The sequence below is a fragment of the Pinus tabuliformis genome, chromosome X (assembly GCF_031772625.1).
Source record: "Pinus tabuliformis cultivar Carrire ecotype Pingquan chromosome X, CPIR1, whole genome shotgun sequence".
Lineage (NCBI taxonomy): Eukaryota > Viridiplantae > Streptophyta > Pinopsida > Pinales > Pinaceae > Pinus > Pinus tabuliformis.
The window spans coordinates 624,964,734-624,985,251 of record NC_142308.1 but is presented as its reverse complement, the minus strand read 5'-3'; the positions used below and the strand labels follow the sequence as shown (position 1 = coordinate 624,985,251).

The window sequence follows — 20,518 nt, the reverse complement described above, 5'->3', positions numbered from 1 at the left end:
CGCTGGGCTAGAAAGGGCTGACGCTATCCCTAGAGGTTGACTATGGGGTTTTCGTGGGGTAGATTGGAGTTGGGAGCTGTTAGAGTGTTTATCCGGGGTTTCAGTCGGAACATCTGTCTTCGACTGAGAGGTACTACTGCCGAGATTATTCTCTGTTGGGTGAGCTGGTTTTGGCACCTAGATTGTATTATGAAACTACTTAATAATTAAAACCCTCAGATAGCTGCACCGGTTTTCCCGCATTGGGTTTTTCTGGGGACATTGGTCCAAAAACAACGGTGTCACTTGTGTGCTTGTTTTGTTTCCTTCAGTTGATGATCTGTAATGTGTTGAGCATGTACTTGTATTTATTTTCAGTATTTACATGGTAAATAACTTGTTAATTAATCAAAACAAGTAGGCAGAAATAAATCAGAAAGTACATGAAGGGTTTCTAACGGGTTAGACTTAGAAATTCCAACACTATCCAATACATACATGATATAGGGATCAAAACAAAAACACATAACCAAGGAGGCTCTAAATGGCCGCTACAACAAAAGTAAACTGTAAAACTTCACTCGGAACCAGTACTACTGACTACTGCTAACCTCCCTAGTGAAGCTTCTGCCTCTAGAGCTTTATAATGATACTTTGGGTTTAGAAAAAACCAACTGCATATATAGAGCGATGGAGTTGATTGTTCCATCTTTGATTAATGAATTCCCAAATGGGTCCATCCTTAGCCACTCTATCCTTGTATGCTGCCTTTATTTGATCCTTTGCTTGATCCAGAGCCTCATAAATGAAGCCCGTAGCCAATCTTTCCCCATCCACCAACCGCAACACCTTAACAAACCAGCCAGGGTTCCGGCTCGGTCGGCTCGGTTCCATTGGCTCGGTTGACTCAGCCTGTTCGGTATCAAACCAACAACCGAACCGGTTTTTCTACTGAGCCGGCCTGGCTAGCGGTACAACTTGGTCGACTCGGTCGAATCTGATTCAGTTCGGCTGAAATTAAAGCACTTTGAATCTTTATGTACTCATTTAATTGGTTTCTTTATGTATCTATAGTGAGTATCAAGTTTGATATATGTTTTGTAGTGAAAACATTAAGGTAGTTCATGATTGATCCTTGACAAAAGTCCTTAGATACTTGAAGAGCATGATTCAATATGGTTTGAGGCAAGGTTACTTGGGAGCGGGAGTGACATTTTCAGAAGCTCCCAGTTTGGGAGCGAATCCTTGGAGTGCTTTTTATATAATATATATATTTTTATATTTTTTTATATTTTGATGCATATATGTCAACAAAAACATGTAGAATGATGAATTAGATATAAAAAACATAGATTGAACCATATAGCAACAATCATCTAGAGGTTATAATCTTCATCAACCACGTCCACAAGTTAGTAACATAGTAACATACAACATATTGAGTCTCATGACTCATCAATCTTAAAGTTTCAAGCTTTCAAAATTCAATATATAACATTTATCATCATTGATCACCAAAGTTGTACTTGTAAGCTAAGTGTAACCAATGTTGCACGAAGCGGGAGCGAAGCGGAAGCGTTTTTTGGAAGCGGGGACGCCGAAGCGTCATTTTCCAAAAATCTAGGAAGCGAAGCGTCTGCTATATATATATATATATTTTTTATATTTTTTTGCATTTATACTCAAAACAAACATCCCAAATACCAAATTAATTGTAGAAGACATGAAAACATGCATATTTTTGCATAAATCAAGATAGATATGGCATCCATGATTCCATTGTAGTTACTAGTATGTACAACAATCATCTATATTCTAGCTATTACAAACATACATCAAATTTTTAAGCATATTATAAAACATAAAACATTTAAGCATATTATAAAACATAAAACATAGAGCATATTATGATTTATCTAGCAAGTAAGCAACTGTCAACATTTGTCATGTCCAAAATTCAAATAATAATGTTTACAAAATATGTCACTTGGTCACCGCCAAGCCAAAAAGGTTCAAAATTCAAATTCACAAGTCTACAAGTCTAATGAGTAATCTATGACAAAAAGTAGTAGATTGTGAATATATCTACTAATCTCTCCTCCTTCCACCACGAATAGAACGTGGTGGCGGGCCTCCACGTGGTGGCAATGAAGAAGATGGTGCCTGTGGAAGTCGTGGCACTGAAACTGATGAAGAAGAACCCCCTGCTGTTGGTGTTGAACCATGGAACCTAGGAACCAAGGGACCAGATGGGGGTGGGGGTGGTGGCATATCAACACGGTCATCATCATCCTAGAATCGCTCAAAAAATTCATGCAAAAAAAAAAAACTAGTTAACAAAAAAATTAAAAACATGAATTAGAGAAATGCTTTATAAGGGAAAATTGGAAAATTCATACCACAATGGACATACCTGGATAAGAGCATCCTCTAATTGCTCTAGTCGCAACACTCCATCCTCCAAATTGGGCTCCTCTGGATTCTTGTCCCAAATCAACAAGTCTTTATTAGACTTTGCATCTTCACAGTAATGGGACAACAATCGCAAGTTGTAATGAACATAAACCAAGCTCTCTGCCTGGTCTAAATTCAACCTGTTCCTTTTAACACTGTGGATGAAAGAATAAGAGCTCCAACACCTCTCTGCAGAAGAAGTGTTTACCACCTGTGATAGCACCCGCAATGCCAAACTCTGTAGAAGTGGAGTACCCCCTCCATGCATGTTCCACCACTCAAGAGCAGAAAAAGTCTCTCGATCTTTAATTGCATGCATGCTCCCAAATGGACCAGTGTTGAGCGTATAGTTGCTCACCTGTCTCCGTACCAATGCAGCCTCCTCCTCATCAGGGATTAATTTACTCAATGCAGCCATATATTTTTTGTGAACCTCTTGATCTTGGTGTGGTTTTCTCCTACTTCCCCCCCCAGGTGCTGGTGTTGAAAGCCATGATGGATGATAGTATTTAGGTGTCAAAACATATGCTAATGCATGCAATGGAACATTTAGCATTTCCCATCGGTTTTCCACCTCTACACGAATATAATTGTACAAGGTGATATCTCTAGGCTCAACAATGTCTTTAATCTGCCCCAACATGCTATCCATTTGCTCATACACCTCCCCAATTACTGGTCGATCTAAATCTGCAAACTTGATCATGTAATAAATTGGTTTGGTGAATTGCAAAACATATTTAACCTGTCCCCAAAAGTAACTGTCAAGAACAGTGTCCTTGACTGCATTATCACCATCTATGTCAGTGTTAATTTCATCCCATGTTTCAGCACACACCAGATTAGTTAAAGCTTGTCTCACCTTCACTAGCCGCCTAAAGGTGAGGTAATAACTAGCAAATCTTGTCTTTGCAATTTTAAGCAATTGCAACTTGGAGTAAGTGCCATAGAAGTAGTTTACCCTTGTATGCCCTGTGATGAATTTAATGAGCTGCTTCCCTCTCCTGTAAACCTCAGCAATCCACCCACATTCTTTGTGTTTCACAATATCATGCATCAAAAGGTTCAATGTGTGAACCAGGCACCCAGACCAAAAGATGTGTGGATGAGTACGCTCAATAATTTTTCCTGCTGCCTTACAATTTGCTGCATTATCTGTGATCACTTGAAGCACATTATTCGGACCAACATCTTTGATTGATTTCAATAGGAGATCTGCAATGTTTTGTGTAGATGCAGTGATGGAGGAGGAGTCATGACATGCAATAAATACTGCACCACTAGAAGAAACACCAAGAACATTTATCAAATGTTGGTTTCTAATATTTGTCCACCCATCTGATACAATGGATACCCCAGAATCTACCCACTCATTTGTAAAACGTGTCAAAGCTCTTTGAACCTTAGCTTTTTCTCTTTCTAATAACACTGCTCTAGCTTTCTCATAGTTGGGGGCCTTGTATCCTTTTGGGGCTTCATTGATGGCCTTTACCATTTCATGCCAATAGGGAGAGCGAAGCACATTGAATGGTACACCGCAAGCACAAAGAAAACGGACTATCTTTGCATCCACATCATCCCTCCCAGCAACATTAAGGAAATCCCCTATTGTTCTTCTACCTCCAGAGCTTGCAGAAGTACCATGAGGAGATGAGCAACTACCAAATTTAGAGGTTGCACTTGATTCAGAATGAGTTTTTTGTTTCTTGTTTTTTTGTTGTGCAGCCATCTCTATTTGGATGTATTTTCTTCTTTCTTCAGTTGAAATGTTTGGGCAAATTTGTACCCCCACAGAACCTTTTTTTCATCACTGTCCAGCACCCCACAAAGATGCCTCCTCAGACGGGTATATGAACCACAATATGGTTTTCCTCCATGACAACCATGAGGGCACACAAATTTGTAATATCCACCACCCTTTCCCCCATCAAGTTTGGTCACATAGTTCCACAAGGGTGTTGATGTAGCTTTCCCATCTTTTGTTTCAGTGTCCCCTTCAGGTTCATCCCCTTCCTCTTCAAACCCTTCCTCCTCATCATACATTGGGTCACTCCTATTAGGACCATCACCAATGTCCTTTTCTGTTTCTTCCCTTCTATTCCTCACCTTTGCCATCATTAAAACCAAGAGTGGAATGATACATAGAAGCCAAAAGAACACCATCTTGGAATATGGATATAGGTGGTGGACAACCTGTAAATAAAGGAGCAAGTAGAAACAATGGGAAAGAGTAGGAGAGGGAGGAGAAAAATACAAAAAAAATTGTCAAAAAAACAAGGGAGTTTGGGGTTTGAACTTACCTCTTTAGCTCTTGTAGATGAAGTCCTCCAAGCTCTTGCTCCAAGCTCCTCCTCCTTCTTCTAGCTCCTCCTTCTTCACTCCTCCAAGCTCTCCTCTCTTCTCCTCTCCTTTCCTCTCTTCTCTTCTCCTCTCCTCTCTTCTCTTCTCCAACTCTCATAAACTCAAAGTGAGAAAATGAGGAATGAATGGGGGCTTTATTCTTTTCATTCCTCACCTTAACCTCACTCTAACCTCACCCTAACCCACCCCCTTAATGTTGAGTGAACATAACTTAAAAAAAAAATTAAAAAAAGAGTGTTTTTTTTTTCCCTTGGGCGCGCCCCTTTTCGCCGAAGCGTACGGAAGCGTGCGCGAAGCGGCCGCTTCCTGCTCCGAATCGCCGCGCTTCGGAGGCCCGAAGCTCCGTACGAAGCGCGCTTCGGAGCCATGGAAGCGGCGCTTCGGAAATTCATTAAAATGCCGAAGCGCCGCTTCCGAGGAAGCTTCCTAGGCGCTTCCTTACGGGGCGCGCTTCGGAGCTTCGATCCGGGGGGGGGCGCTTCGTGCAACACTGAGTGTAACCATTACAACAAATAATATCTAACATGAAATGAAATGTTATAAAATGAAACAACTTTCAACTTTCATGAAGCATCATGTTCATAATTCATTACTAATGAGTTATAATTTGCCAACTTCAAACTTCAATCTTAAATTGTCATATATTGTTTACAAAATATATCATAATAAATATGAAAGAGTGAATAGTTATAAAAACTACAGTCTATTAGAAACTAGAAAAGACAAGTAAATCTATTATCTATTGCTAATGCTTGGGCCTCTTGCCCCCACGAGAAATGTCTAATTTTTTATTCTTGTTGGAAAATCAAGATCTTTGTCATTAATATCACCCTCTAAGCATTAATATCTAGAGGTATCTTTGTCATTACCTCTGGATCTGTATAGGGATCTTTGTCATTAATATCACCCTCTAAGCATTAACATAAGATAGAAAAAGCATAGCATGTCAAGTCAAGATTTTGTTTGAGTGATGCGTACATTTTTAGGAGGGTCACGATAGAGGAGTTCGACAACCAATGTTAAGGTACATAGAGGGATTGGTGCTGTTGATTAGATACGAGTTCCATACTCCAATACATGACGAAATCCAATGGAAACATTGCAATCCCCCCAATCCTGAAATCTTGAAAAACTGATAAGTCTGCTGGATTTTGAATGAAATTTAAAATTCTACTTTCTCCATATGAAATCCAATGAGGTCGGAACCACTCTCAAACATCCTGAGTCATTTCATGGTAATGTTAAAAATTTAAGTAAAGGATGAAAATGAAGATTTTACATATCTTTATTTTCATCTTTTTACTTTAAGAATTTAACATTACCATGAATCACATATCAATACAAGGGCCATAGGTTTGATCATTAGGTTGCCCCACTCAAAATTATTTGTTTCTTTGAAAAAAATTGCGTTAGGAATATTACTGCAATTTTTTTTGCAAAAAAGATTAAATGCTCCCGAAAAGGGAGGGAGCGTTTTTTTAGGGAGTGCGCTCCTGCTCGGAGCGTGAATTGGGAGCGGGAGTGAGAGGGGGGGGGTGCTCCCCCGCAACCCTGGTTTGAGGTATGAGAGAGATGGTGATTTATTGTTGCATGGATTTGTTGATTCTGATTAGGTATAAGATGTAGTTGACAGGAAGAGTGCTTCAAGTTGTTGTTTTGGTTTGAGTTCTTGAGTGCTATCTTTGTTTAGTGAGAAGCAATCGTCGGTGGCATTTAGTTCAGCAAAGGCATGGTGCATGGCTGCTAGTTCTGCTAGTTGTGAGGTTACCTGCGTTTGCAAGTTGATAGTAGAGCTGACTGAGGTTACCTGGGTTTCCAAGAATCTGATGTTTCACAATTGCTCCTAGCACATAGAAATCTGGACCCAATTTCTTGGGGACAGAGTCTTGAAGGGAGCAGTGGGCCTTGAGTATATTCCTTTAGATTCACAAGTTGTAGACATATTGAAGAAGCCCCTGGCAAATCTGGAAGTTTGAGATGCGAGGGAAAAACTGGTGATGGCGGGGAACACTTTCCTTGTAAAGAGGGAGTGTTAGAGTGTTACGGTGGATTGCTTGGATGGTGTCTCCAGCAGTATTGGTGCAGTAGTAACAACAGCATATCCTTCATCATGGTGCAGCAGTCGAGCAGATCGTACCTTGATTCATGTAGTGAATGCACATCACTAATGTTCTGTGGAGGGTGCGATGGAGCTATGTAGGAGAGGGGCCAGCCTCATCCACTACCATATTTGGTGCCTGGGCTGCTTTTCCAACTTTTTCAGTTTAGATTTAGACTCTGCCGTTCCTAGAAGTTTGCTTTTGTCAATTTTGGATGTTCATTTTTCCCGTTTTATGAGGTTTGCTTTTGTTAGCGCCACCCTTAGGGAGCTTTTCTATTTTTAGAAAGGAGCATGCATTAAGTAGGATACCAAGTTTGGACAGGGGTGCTCTTCCCTACTAGGTTTCTCATGCAGCCTGGGCTCTAATCCCTAGACAATCAGATTAGTTCTTTTAATTTTGGTGCTTACAGAGCCTATTTGTGTATTCAAGGTGTGAGTGATTTGTGCTTTCCAATTTTGAGCTATAACTGTGTATTTTGTTTTCAGATTTAATGAGAAGACAATTGCAGGTTTAGACCTCAATACTGTGTATTACCTGTTCATATTTCCAACATTGCTTGCCTGTAGATTAGCATATTTCAGATGAGCGGGTTTGTTAAGCTCCATAGAGTTTAGGTAAAATTTTCTGAGTGCAGAATTTGTTTACCATGGTCTGAAAATCTAACATCTGTCATATGATTGATTAGATTGTAGAGTTTTTATTTTTATTTATTTTTTCTATTTTATTTTAATTTTAAATTCTCGTTTTTCCCTTTATAATTTATTTTTGTTTTTGTAATTAATTTAGTAATTTATAGTTATTTATTTTTGATTAATTTATTTAAACCATAGGAATTGTTTTTTTTTAAACCATTGGAATAGGTAACTTTGTCAGAGTGACCTGGGTTCAAACTGACTGACTGCCAGCCTAGACTGCCACTACAAGTTTATAACTCAAGAGTATGTGAAACAGCCCACAAGCTAGATATACTTATTGTTGAACTGTAGATGCCATTTAAAGCCAAATGTCAGGCATACAGTTAATGTTTCAATGGATGTCTTAACTTAGGGCAGAGGCTGTTAATGTGATGGCGGGTTGGTCAAATTGGTCTTCAATTATAACTTTAAAGATCAAATGTATTTGTCTTTTCTGTTTGAAAAGGGTCTTGGGAAGGAGAAAATGCAGGTATCTGATGCTACTTTTAATCCCTCTCTAATAATGATAATAACTTTATTTTGCAGAACAAAGATTGGAATCTTGTTGATGTTTCCTTGTGTAATTTTATGGGTAAATTTTCAACCTGAAGAACACAATTGGTTGCTGTGGTCGGTTAACTATTTTTGGCATAACGTGAAGGTTGAAAAGAATTACAGATAAAAGCAATACGTTTATAGAATAATGATGAAGAACAAATCAAGGAAATCTTCCACAAGAGTTGGTAACAGTGAACAAATATGCCCCAGTTCTAATAGGAGGCGCAAAAAATCTTGTCATGATCTTGAAATGAAGGAAAGAAAAGTTGCAGAATTGATTACTTCTTCTGCTCGAAAGCATAGAATTGGTAAGAAGAATTGTTGCCTATAGTTAATTTAGTCAGTTGTTGCTCTACTCTGAATTTGTTTCAAAGAGAATTTGATTGGGAAATTTCCATTTTAAATTTGACTCTGCAATATATTGGTTAAGTTGTCAATTGGGCTTTCCTTATTTCTAGCTAGAAGTTAAAGATGATGCTATATTGACAGATGATAATGCTTTTAGCTTTGTGAATTATCTTCCCATTTAGTGCACAGCATTTCATTTTCTTATATGTTGCTTCACTAGGCACAAATAGTTAGACTAATGCTTCTGATCTGTTACAGTTCATGTTTCTACTAGTCTTGTGTCTCCCAATCGTCAAAATAATGGAGGGAACAGTGCCACAGCTGTAAATGCCAACACAGAGTTGGGTGATGACGTTTGTCAGGATCTGAGATTAGCATTTTCTACCATTGATGACCCATGTATTGAACGAAAGGTAATCTTGTTTGATTCTACTCCATTTTGAAAGCATATACTTGTTTGGTTGGTAAAGATCAAATTTTGTTCAACACCAAATCTTATAATTTTGTTAGAGTTCTGAGGGAACCAGTGTGAAATTAGTATATCTGGGAAGTAATAATGGACAACTATCTATGTTTCCTTTCTTTTGGAAAAAGGAGAAGCATTGTACCTTTAAAAAATTAGTACATAGCTTTCTTTGGCTTACGAGACTTAAGGAAGAGATCAAAACACTTTTGCTCAATTATTGACAGGGGCCAACTCTATCCCTGTTTTTTAATAGAAGAATCTTTATTAGATATTTTGTTCACAAATTGGGTCAACGACTTAACACACCAAATTTTACTTCTAGAGACACTAATTGATGCCAAGGAATCACAGCTATAATTCTAGATAGCACATGCCAAATGTTTAGAAAGTTAACACAATGAAGATAAAACAATAAAGGAATGCCCACAAGTGTGTGGACTATCAACAAATAGCATGGTGATTGGTTGAATCAATGTCGATTTCTGGTTCAAAATCTACTGAGTAGGTATGGATGAGGTCAGGTACAAGTCATGGGTGATTTTGATGTCTTGGAAACATCCTTCATAGCATGACAACTTAGCGAAAGGACTACTATAAGTTATTGTAAGCAGCATTTAAAAAATAAAAGCTAAATAAACATAAGAAAAGAAGACTACCTCAATTGGACATTATAAACGAGACATATTGGGGTATCAATCAATGCAGTTGCTTTGATCACCTGTTTTGCTACTGTGACTCTGGGGCTTTTCCCGCTAGGTTCAAGATCCTCTTTGTTAGTGGATGGAGCTTTTCCTCAAAGGAATGTTGTAACTTCAGATTGGCAATCACGTTTTGTTACCGCTCAAATTGTAAGTTAGAATAATGAAAGCTCCAATCCACACTGTGCAATCCAAGTGGAACTTTGATAGCTCACCCGCTGTCACCTCAATGACCTACCTTTGCCTCTTTAGGTTGGCTCTCCTTTGGCTTCAAGGGGGGCTCTCCTAAAGATAACTAGGGCATAAGTAATAAAGAACAGGGTGATATCACAAGTAACCCCAATGCTAGAGTTGGGTTTAAGAGAAAAGAGGACATATTGGTGAGGGAGGGATGTGAAGATTTATGCCAATATTCCGGGGCGATGGAGTCAAGAGAATTATATGGATGAGAGGATATCAAGAAGAATGACCCTCCTTAGGTCAGTTACTCGGAATAATGGATCACGGGGGAGAAACTAGTATTCAAGGATGGGCACATCTGCAAAGTCTAAAACCCACTAGAGAGAATTCATTAATAGGATTGCCCTCACTCAAAGATCAATGTGTATGAGCTTGTTGAAAGGGTCAATGTGCATGAGCTCATTTACTGCTATAGTTAATATGATCACTTGGAACGGCTAGATAGTGCCAGCAAGATGACCCCCTTCACTTTTTCTCTCTGCCATCGACAAGAAACAATCACTGCCCATGGAGACCACAATTACTACTGACAGGGTGTACACATGCATTTGTTTTAAGAAATTCTTGGTGCCCCCAGAATTGATCTGCACTGCCTTCTGTGATGAGAGGGTTGCTGCTGTTATTTGGGCATGCATTTGGTCAGATGTGTCCAGCACCATGTGAAGTTGATCTTGCCTGTAATTGGTTAAAATCTGGAGGGGCCAAAAAATTTCAGTTGTCACAGTGAGAACAGGACCGACTTATATATTCCAATTTCCTTCTCTCAGCAAGAGCTCTCAACTTGGGTACAAGATTGGCAGATTTCCAATTCTCATGCACGGATATAATTGATTGTGCAGAGCATTTTTGTCCATCACGTGCATAAGCATCCTGGTCGCAAGCCCATGAAACTAGTATTCAAGGATGGGCACATCTGCAAAGTCTAAAACCCACTAGAGAGAATTCATTAATAGGATTGCCCTCAGCTCAAAGATCAATGTGTATGAGCTTGTTGAAAGGCTCAATGTGTACGAGCTCATTTACTGCTATAGTTAATATGATCACTTGGAATGGCTAGATAGTGCCAGCAAGATGACCCCCTTCACTTTTTCTCTCTGCCGTCGACAAGAAACAATCACTGCCCATGGAGACCACAATTACTGCTGACAGGGCGTACGCATGCATTCGCTTTAAGAAATTCCTGGAGCCCCCAGCATTGATCTGCACTGCCTTCTGTGATGAGAGGGTTGCTGCTGTTATTTGGGCATGCATTTGTTCAGATGTGTCCAGCACCATGTGAAGTTGATCTTGCCTGTAATTGGTTAAAATCTGGAGGGGCCACAAAATTTTGGTTGTCACGGTTAGAACAGGACCGACTGTTATATATTCCAATTTCCTTCTCTCAGCAAGAGCTCCCAACTTGGGTACAAGATTGGCAGATTTCCAATTCTCATGCACGAATATAATTGATTGTGCAGAGCATTTTTGTCCATCACGTGCATAAGCATCCTGGTCGCAAGCCCATGCAACATAATTGACCTCCTGGACATCAAGACCAAGAATTTTCCAATCATCCTGCATCTTCTAATTTCACTCGCCCTTTCAGATCAACAGCAAGTTTCTCAGCATCCCTTGAACTTCCAATGAAAAGGTTTACGAGCCTTCTTCTGCATTGAGAAGGCCCTAGCTTCTGAACCATTCTGGCTTAATTGTCTGCTTTCTTTTACAAAAATTATTCAAATATATCTCTTCCTCTGGCACCAGTTTTAATTCCATTCCGGAAGATGCTTCTGCCAAGATTCATGCCAAATGAAAAGTGATGTCCCAGTTTGCAAGAAGAAGCAACTGGATCAACTTGAATCACTCTACAGTTGTGATGATTTGTGCAACAGACTTTGGAAAGTGATTATACCATTTAGAATGCCCAAGTTTGGAAACAGAGCAATAAACTGTGCTGGTTCTTTTCCTTGAACATGACGTCCCCAAAAGAATCAATTCCTGCAAGGATATGTTTGTGTTGTGTGCATTTGGATGCCTCTATATTGATGAAGCACTTTCTTCCTAGATGTATATGGATGTAATGAACATGTAATCCAAACCTCCAAGCAGCCCAAAGATGAAGGGTGTTTCCTGTAAGGATGCATGTTGACTCCTCCTTTCTTCCACCTTTAACTGAACACTGCACCCTATTATTAACTCTGACTTGCAAGAGCCCCAAGGGTTAGCTCAGTTGGTCAAAATCAGTGCCTCACCATCGGGAGGTCACAGGGTCCAATCTCCCCGAAGCCCTTAGGGTCAGGCCTTGCTAGTGGGCCTCGGGGCTAGATTCCCTTCGGGGTCAATCAGCCCAGATATTTCCATGGACATAGTGCCACCCGTTGACCAGGGTGTCCGTGAACCACAGCCTAAAAAAAAAAAAAAAAAACTCTCCCTTGCAAGGAGGCTAATCCAGATTCCAAAGATTTTGAACAGGAGCGTCTTACTCCACATGATTTCTTTATTCATGCTTAGTGTGATAAGCATGCTAAACCTCAATCTCCAGCAAAAGTATTATATGCAGAAGACCTTCAAACAGCAATCAAAACTCAATTTCTCAAATATGGAAATGCACCTGCACCACTGTTGTTTAATGACATGATTGCTTGTCAACTTGCCAACACCTGAACTGTAAAATATGTTCTGTGTTTTGGCTGCTATAACAGTTACTAAACCCTTTTTATTGTTCAGCTGAGCCTATTCCTTCAGATGACAGGTGAACAGTTCTGACTCAATTGGATCCTGATAAGGACTTTGTCTTGTAGCCTCATGACAGGGATAGTAGAATCTGAACTCATCATTTGCCAACATGTAGCATTATATTTCGAGCACTGATTTTCTTCTTGCAGTTTTTTTCACCTTTTCGTAGACAGATCAGTCGTACTAGAACTCCTGCTATTTAATAGAGTTGATGATATCAATTCCTCCATCTTAGCGTTACAAATCATTGCCTCTGATTCTAGATGATCTGCATTCATCTTTCCTGATCATATCCAGCCCTGTCAAGTGATTTTTTTTTTTTTTTTTTTTCTTTTCTTTATTATAGGTGACTCCTGAGAAAAGGGTTAGCACCGTTCATCCTGTTAATTGTCAGCGAAGAATCCCCCCACAATGCATAAGGCCACCTTTGTGCTTTGGGGCATTGGAAAGTCATTAAGCTTTGAATCACAGCTGGGGATTCAGCTCCATGATATGAGACAATGACCAGATCTATTGTGTAAAAATGATAGAGACTGCTTCTGGAATCCTGAATTAACATGTATCAATGACAACCTTGTGTAGTAGTTCTGTAATATGTTTGCTTGGTAAAGTCATGGTTACTGGCTTTAGTCTGAGCGTATAATCATAGGACTGTGTTGAGGTATCGCCATGTACTTGTTAGGGAACATGACGCATACACTCCTTTGCCTATGTTAGATTTAGCGGTGAGAACTGCATTGCATAAGGAAAAGTTCGAAGCTGGAAGCGATGCCTGATATTGTTTCTTCATTTGATAGATTACAAAAGGTGCATAAACTAAATTGTCAAACAATCTATACAATCTACACAATCATATTATATATTACACTAGATTCATGTTGCAATTGAAGCTTTCTTGCTTTTTGCTTATTTCTTTGTTAGATATGTACCTTATTTCTGTCAACCTACTGTGTTCTACAGTGAAAAGATACAAACTACAATCAGGGCATCTCTGACATGCAATGGTGCTATGCTCAAATAGTTTGTCATGCTTCTTATTGTTGATTTCTGATAGCATGGGATGTGATCTAAGTCTCAAATTTTGTAGGGAGATTTTGTCACATGTATTCCAAATAACCCAGAAAGCGTTTTGGGAAATTCCATTCGAAGATAGTTTTATTAAAATAATTAATTATTTTTAACGGGTCTCTAAGTATAAACTTGGAAAATTAAAATAATTAATGGGTATTAATCTAACTGTGGGTGTAACTTTTATAAGAAGATGAGGATCAAGCATAAATGATCTTAGCCATTGATTAGCTTCTAATGTCGACGAGAAGATTATTTAAGGAGGCTTGAGGGTCATTTGGAAGACACATAGAGAGTTGATTAGTCAGATCGAATTGCTGAAGCTAGAGAAGCGCAGTGATTTCGTAGTGATCACGTAGAGAGGGGAAGAGAGAGTTTTGGCTGGAGTATCTTCTCCGGAGCCAAGAATACTTGGCAAAGAGGCGGAGAGACACGCAGAGGAGGCAGCGCAGTGCCCAGGGAAGGTGATGCAGAGCCAGGAAGGGCTCACGCAGAGCCTTCACGTAGAAGTCCGAGATTTGTAGAGGGTTTGACGTTTTGAGCTGGGAGGGCTGGAGTCGACTCCTGAGAGCAAATCGATCCAGCAAAGAGGTGACGCAGGGCCTTAGAGGCTGTGACGTAGGCCCTTAGAGGCTGTGATGCAGTCACTGCATAGGGGCAGTGCAGAAGTAGCCGGGGACTTGTTGGGTCAGCGGCCGGATCAGCCGGGACTTGAAGTGTAGAGTGAGGTAACCTCACTAATTTCTTTTGCCGAGTGATATTCTCTGTACTGGATTGCCAGTAAGGCATCCAGAGGTTGTATTCAAAAATAACTTCTGCTTAATAATAAAAACCCTCAGATCTGTTGCACCCGTTTTTCTGCATTGTGTTTTTCCGGGGACTTTTGTCCAAAAACAACTGTCATTTGTGTTGTGTCTCTCTATTGTTCAGTTTCTTGTTTCGGCATATTATTTTAAATGGTGTAGGCTGCAGTGTATGTATTTCAATGTTTGTCATAGGAAACTGCAAATACCTTGTTCATGTAATAGGAGAAATGCTATCAGTTGCTGCAGTAGGAATTCGGGATTCCGAATTTGCACATGGTATCGGAGTTGCAGGTGAAACAAGAAGAGCAGAGCCAAAGAACCTAGCGCTAAGCAAAGAAGGAGGTCGAATAGCTGCAGGAGGCAGCGATTCGAATTCTCAGAGGGATTGCGCAGTCCAAGACAGTAGGGTTGAATTTTCGAGGAAAGTCTCTCTTTGAGTGAGTCGTCAGAGAGGAAGGGCTTCTAGATCGAAATTTTGCCGTGCCAAAAGGAGCAGCGCAGAGCCTCAGTGTGAGTAAAGAGCTGTTGGAACGCAATTTTTCTACAGGCAGTTTGTTGGGCAGAAAATCGTCAAAAGAGAGGAAAAACACAATGAGGAAATTTTTTCTCAGTAGACTTCTTGCCAAGAAGTCTGTTTTCTTATTGCCTGAGCAACAACAGTGAGAAACAAAGAGGAGTAGTTCGACATTTTCGTGGTAGAGATGGCAATGAATGGAATGAGAGATCACGACAAGTTGGATGGGGCATCCAACTATGTGATTTGGAAGGCAAGGATGTCATGCCTTTTGGATGAGCATTTTCTCAAGGTCTATGTTGATAGTGTGGTGGCTGAGCCCATGGATATAGATCAGTTGAAGAAGTACAAGGGAGAAATAACAAAGGCCAAGAGGATGATCCTTGATGGAGTAAAGAATCACGTGGTATGTCACATTGCTAGCAGAGATATTGCTAAGGAGATGTGGGATGCCTTGGCAACGCTGTATCAAGGATCTTTCGAGCAGCGGAAGATGTACCTAGAGTAGAAACTTAGATCTGCACAGATGCAGAAGGGGGAGTGCATTGATCTGTTCCTCACAAAGCTTCAGGAGACTAGGGACGAGTTAGCAGTTGTGGGGTCTACACCTCAAGGTTCCGAGATGGTGAGACTGGCCCTAAACACAGTCTCAGAAGAATGGCAAGTCTTTGTCCAGAGCATCCTGGGCAAGGCAACTTTGCCACATTGGGATAGTATGTGAGCAGTTCTCAAGCGGGAAGAGCTGAGGAGAGATCTAGTCAAGTGTAAGCTTGATGGAAGCAACAACAGTGGGTCGAAGCGCAAGGAAGAGGAAGAGAATGCAACCCTTGCATCCAAGGGGCAGTAGGAGCAGTAGAGGCGGAAGAAGGACGTCTTGAAGATCAAATGCTTCAGGTGTGGTGAAATGGGTCATTATGCAACACAGTGTCCTTTGAGGAAGAAGGACAAAGATGAGACGCATGATCCAAAGGCTACACCTGCGAAGATCAAGGAGGAGGAGTTTGCCATGACAGCTGAGATACGTCTAGGAGGGAGGTGGCTTGATTTAGAGTTGTAGTTCGAAAGAGCTATAGATGGGCAGGATCCTTGAGGAGCCCACATCTCGGATCAATTCCTTGCTACGGGAGCCCAGATCAGAAGTAGCAGGATGGATCAATGTTATTTGGTGCAGAGGAGTGTTGAAGCGACAAATGCAGTGGCTAGAACGCGAAGTCTGAGCAGCGTAGTGTAGAGTTACAGCAGTGTAGGGAGGCATAGTGTAGTAGCAGTATTAGCGCAATGGCTTCAGAGAGATAGCGTGGGACTAGCATCAGTCGGATCTTCAGCATCGAGATGCATCTATGTTGAACACTTGTTCAATAATTTGGGATGTTTTTCTGTTGCTGATGCAGTAGCAACAACAATTTGCAGTGCAGGGGCAATTGGTAGTGGCATTGCCAACAACAACACAGATGCAAAAATTCAGAGGGAGCTGTAGTACGAATGCAGTGTCGATAGTGGCAGTGTTAGTAGCAGTATAGTTGCAGTGGCAACGCAGTAGTTGGTGGACAGTATGTCTGACATCAGCAGCGCAGAGGACGATGTTATGAAGTCAGGGTGATGCTTCAGTGGGAGGCATGGCTAGGGCACATTCCTCTCTAAGAGGGAGTGTTGATTTCTGGTAGCATCGGATGTGCTCTAAGTCTCAAATTTTGCAGGGAGGCTTGGGCACATGTATTCCAAAGAGCCAAAAAAGTGTTTTGGAAAATTCCACCCGGAAACAGTTTTATTAAAATAATTAATTATTTTTAATGGCCCCCTAAGTATAAACTTAAGAAATTAAAATAATTAATAGGTATTAATCTAACTGTGGGTGTAACTTCTAGAAGAAGACGAGGATCAAGCAAAAATGATCATAGCCATTGATTAACTTCTAATCTGGGTTGTTGAATGTCAACGAGAAGATTATTTAAGGAGGCTTGAGGGTCATTTGGAAGACACACAGAGAGTTGATCAGTCAGATCGAATTGCTAAAGCTAAAGCAACGCAATGATTTCGTAGTGATCATGCAGAGAAGGGCACAGAGCGTTTTGGCTGGAGTATCTTCTCCGGAGCCGAGAATACTCAGCAGAGAGGCAAAGAGACACGCAGAGGAGGCAGCGCAGTGCCTAGAGAGGGTGATGCAGAGCCAGTAAGGGCTCACGCAGAGCCTTGATGCAGAAGTCCTAGACTTGCTGCGGGTTTGACGTTCTGAGCCGGGAGGGTTGGAGTCAGCTCCTGAGAGCAAATCAATCCAACAAAGAGGTGACGTAGGGCCTTAGAAGCTGTGACGCAGGCCCATGTAGTGATTGCGTAGGGGCAGCGCAGAAGTAGTCGAGGACTCGTTGGGTCAGCTACCGAATCAGCCGAGACTTGTAGTGTAGAGTGAGGTAATGTCAATAATTTCTTCTGTCGAGTGATATTCTTTGTACTGGATTGCCAGTAAGGCATCCATAGGTTGTATTCAAAAATAACTTCTACTTAATAATAAAAACCCTCAGATCTGCTGCACTTGTTTTTCCGCATTGGGTTTTTCTGGGGACATTTGTCCAAAACCAACTGTGTGTCATTTGTGTTGTATCTCTCTACTGTTCAGTTTCTTGTTTCGGCATATTATTTTAAATGGTGTAGGCTGCAGTGCATGTATTTCAATGTTTGTCGTAGGAAACTGCAAATAACTTGTTCATGTAAATTAACAATAGGAGAAATATTATCAGTTGCTGCAGTAGGAATTCGGGATTCCGAATTTCCACACCTATGACTAAACTCTCTTTTTCTTCTCATACAACAAACCTAGTGCTGAGTGTAATCTCTCTCGTAGATCTTTTTCTAAACGTTCAAAGTCAAGATGTAGATTTGATAAAATTCCCAACTTTTGCCTAATAAAGGTGCTCTCCCAACTTTCAGAATTTCTTTAAGAAGAATTCACAATACACAGAAATTAAATGAGTTTTAATACTGATTGATCTTCTATGTAAATCTTAAATACAAATTGTTTTCACGATAGTTGTGATTTACATGTCAAGTTCATTGATTTTGTTCTCAAGTGTGTGCAACCTTACTTTAGCGCCAAGGATGCAATTTGTTCAATTTTTAGTAGTCTTTTAAGCATTAACTTATTCTTGATGCTCGTCATGGTAGAAGTTATTTTTGTTGAACAAGTCTTTTCTTGTTTGTTTTTTACTAAGCTGAAGATATATTTTTGTCTTCACTCTACAAGTTTGTCACAAATCTATAGATAAATATGTACCATTGAGTAATTCAAAGTCAAAACTATCAAGGATCAATTCTCTTTGTCTCTATCATTATTCCATTATATGTTCATATAAGGCTTTAGTGCACGTGCAGTCCACTGCAGGTTTTTATTTGAAATAACGAGTCAGAACTGCTTGAGATTAACCTAGTGATTTTTATGTACTTCTTATCACAGTGTTAAGATAAGATAAGATTATTTTATTAATGTCCTCAGGTGACCACAAGAGTAGGTCAATGGGACTAAAGGATACATCCAATGTAAATACAAGACATGTGGGAGTGCAAATACAACTCCATTGTAACTCCAAAGCTAATAAGACTAAGATATGACTAAAATAAGGCTAAGATAAATAAAAGTACAAATAGAGAATTTATAAAGTCATATGAGATGAACAAAAATGAGAAATGCGAAGTATGTTTGTTGTTGGATTGTGCAACTCCAAAGAAGCGAGGGGGGAGCTGAACATCCATCCAATGGGGTTAACATCTCTCAAATCTGATGTTCGACTGCAAGGGAGCTGAGCAAGGCAATATCTCTTTGTTCGTGTCGTCCAGAACTGTTGGGAAATCCAACTATGTGATCCTAGAGGGGAGTAGATGAGCGAGTGTTGCTCCTAACATCCGAGGCCGAAAGGAAGAAGATGTCGATCATTCATTGTCTATTGTGTTGTGTCTAGGAGGAGGTTTGGTGGGTGGGAGGCGCCCCACGCTGTCTCTGCCTTGACCCATTCCCTCTGATTCTCTGAGGTTATGTCGATTGAAGCATGGTACTGTATGTGCGGGCCAATCTTGAATGTATTTGTCTATTTTGGATCGGGGTGGGGGAGGTTGTGGAAAACCCAGAGGTCTCACCATTCTCCCATCTGCTGCAAACTAAGACTCTGCTTGACGCTTCTTGTTTCGACCAGACAAAACAACCTGCAAGTAAGAGGTAATAGTTCTAGAAACCCTAGGGTGAGTTGAAGAGTGCTAGAGTTGAGATCGGTATGTAAAGATCTCCTTGATAAAAAGTGCTAGGCATCTCTGGTTTTGGTAACGGAAAAAAGTAAAGAGGCCCCTAGAATCCCTGTAGAGACAGTGGAAACGTACTCTAATCTCATGGTAAACAGGGCACCCGAAGATGAGGTGCCACTCAGTCTCCGGCTCCAGAAGATGGCACACTTGGTAATTTCTGTCTGACCGAGGAATATGATGGTCAGTCTCGACTCTAAGACAATGCGAGCCAACACAAAGCTGCCCCAGGGGTATCTTGATAGAGTGCATCCAATTTCGACCCGAGCAGGGGGCTGGATGTTGCGGCCATCCTGCAGCTCTAAGAAAGCTCTAGGAAATGCTCCAAATGAGGTCATCTTGTTACTAGTTCTGTTTTTTTGGGGTTTATATTTGGAAAAGAAAATTTGATCGTTATAGACTACATTGTGGGAAATTATCTTTTCTGTTTTGGTAGCCATGGTTACATTTTTTTAACTTATTCTTTTATAGGTTGCTTGCTTGGAAAGTTGAAAGTTAAAACATTTCCGTGAATGGTTGGTGAAGCAAAACTATTTTGCAGATTTGAGTAATGATGTAATCTGGTAGTTATGAGCTTGAAAGGGGTTCTTAAAACAATGAAATTGACAATCTAGCTCTGATTGTTATCTATGAGTTTGAACGTAACATGAGTGTTAACATAATCCTCAGTGCTCTTTTTTATCTGATCACCTGAAACTTGCAGTTTGTACTGGTGTTGTACTTTTGCCTCAAAGACTTTCACGAAATGAGAAAAATGCCAAAATGTTTGGAGATTTTGTATAGGATTTTCTTACTTTAGTGGACAGTGTTAGATTACATAAATGAACACACTCTCTTATTAAATGAGAAAGCCTTCTGTTCCAACATTGTATTAAAATTTTAATTTTGTAAAAATAAGAGGTCATTTTTGTTTGTTCCTAGTTCTATTTACTAAAGTGAGATTAGCAAAGTGATAATGATCTAGTGCTCACCATATGCCGTAATTTTCTTAATTGCTTCTATCTAGATCAGTTTTCATGCATTTATTTCTTGAAGTTTTCGTGGTATAGTCCTTACCAGGTCATCCACTCCATCGGTGTTGGAGTAACACCACATTTTCCAAATACAAGTATATGATATGCAGAGAGTAACTGTATGAGCAACTGTACTGGACAACAAAGAACTTCATCTTTTCTCATTTGGTGCTCCTTTGGGAAGGCTTTCTTTTGGTTCGCGTTATCGGTGTACTATTTTCTGTTTACTGGTTTTCTT

The 20,518-nt window shown here is 40.2% G+C and overlaps 2 protein-coding genes across 5 annotated transcripts in view; one reads left to right on the top strand and one right to left on the bottom strand.

Annotated features, from left to right (window-relative positions):
• SSP5 (SCP1-like small phosphatase 5) overlaps positions 1-20,518 on the top strand; it is an 86,181-nt gene that overhangs the window by 20,508 nt on the left and 45,155 nt on the right. For all 4 annotated transcript variants that reach the window (XM_089449926.1, XM_089449927.1, XM_089449929.1 and 1 more), the window contains 2 exons: positions 8,117-8,436; positions 8,735-8,889. In XM_089449926.1, coding sequence (XP_089306052.1) covers positions 8,274-8,436; positions 8,735-8,889 — 318 coding nt within the window. In that variant the 5' untranslated portion in view covers positions 8,117-8,273. The remainder of the gene's footprint in view (positions 1-8,116; positions 8,437-8,734; positions 8,890-20,518) is intronic.
• Positions 1,912-4,243, bottom strand: LOC149141560 (uncharacterized). The gene is made up of 2 exons (XM_089448453.1): positions 2,393-4,243; positions 1,912-2,271 (listed from the first exon to the last, which is right to left on the bottom strand). The coding sequence occupies exons 1-2, from the start codon at positions 4,160-4,162 to the stop codon at positions 2,068-2,070; spliced, it is 1,974 nt and encodes a 657-aa protein (XP_089304579.1). The 5' UTR covers positions 4,163-4,243; the 3' UTR covers positions 1,912-2,067.

Bases quoted from the DNA above. Each gene is read 5' to 3' on its own strand.
- LOC149141560 (XM_089448453.1), bottom strand. From the start codon at position 4,162: ATGGCTGCACAACAAAAAAACAAGAAACAAAAAACTCATTCTGAATCA. The intron at 2,272-2,392 runs GTATGTCCATTG...GAGCGATTCTAG, and splicing joins TAGAGGATGCTCTTATCCAG to GATGATGATGACCGTGTTGA.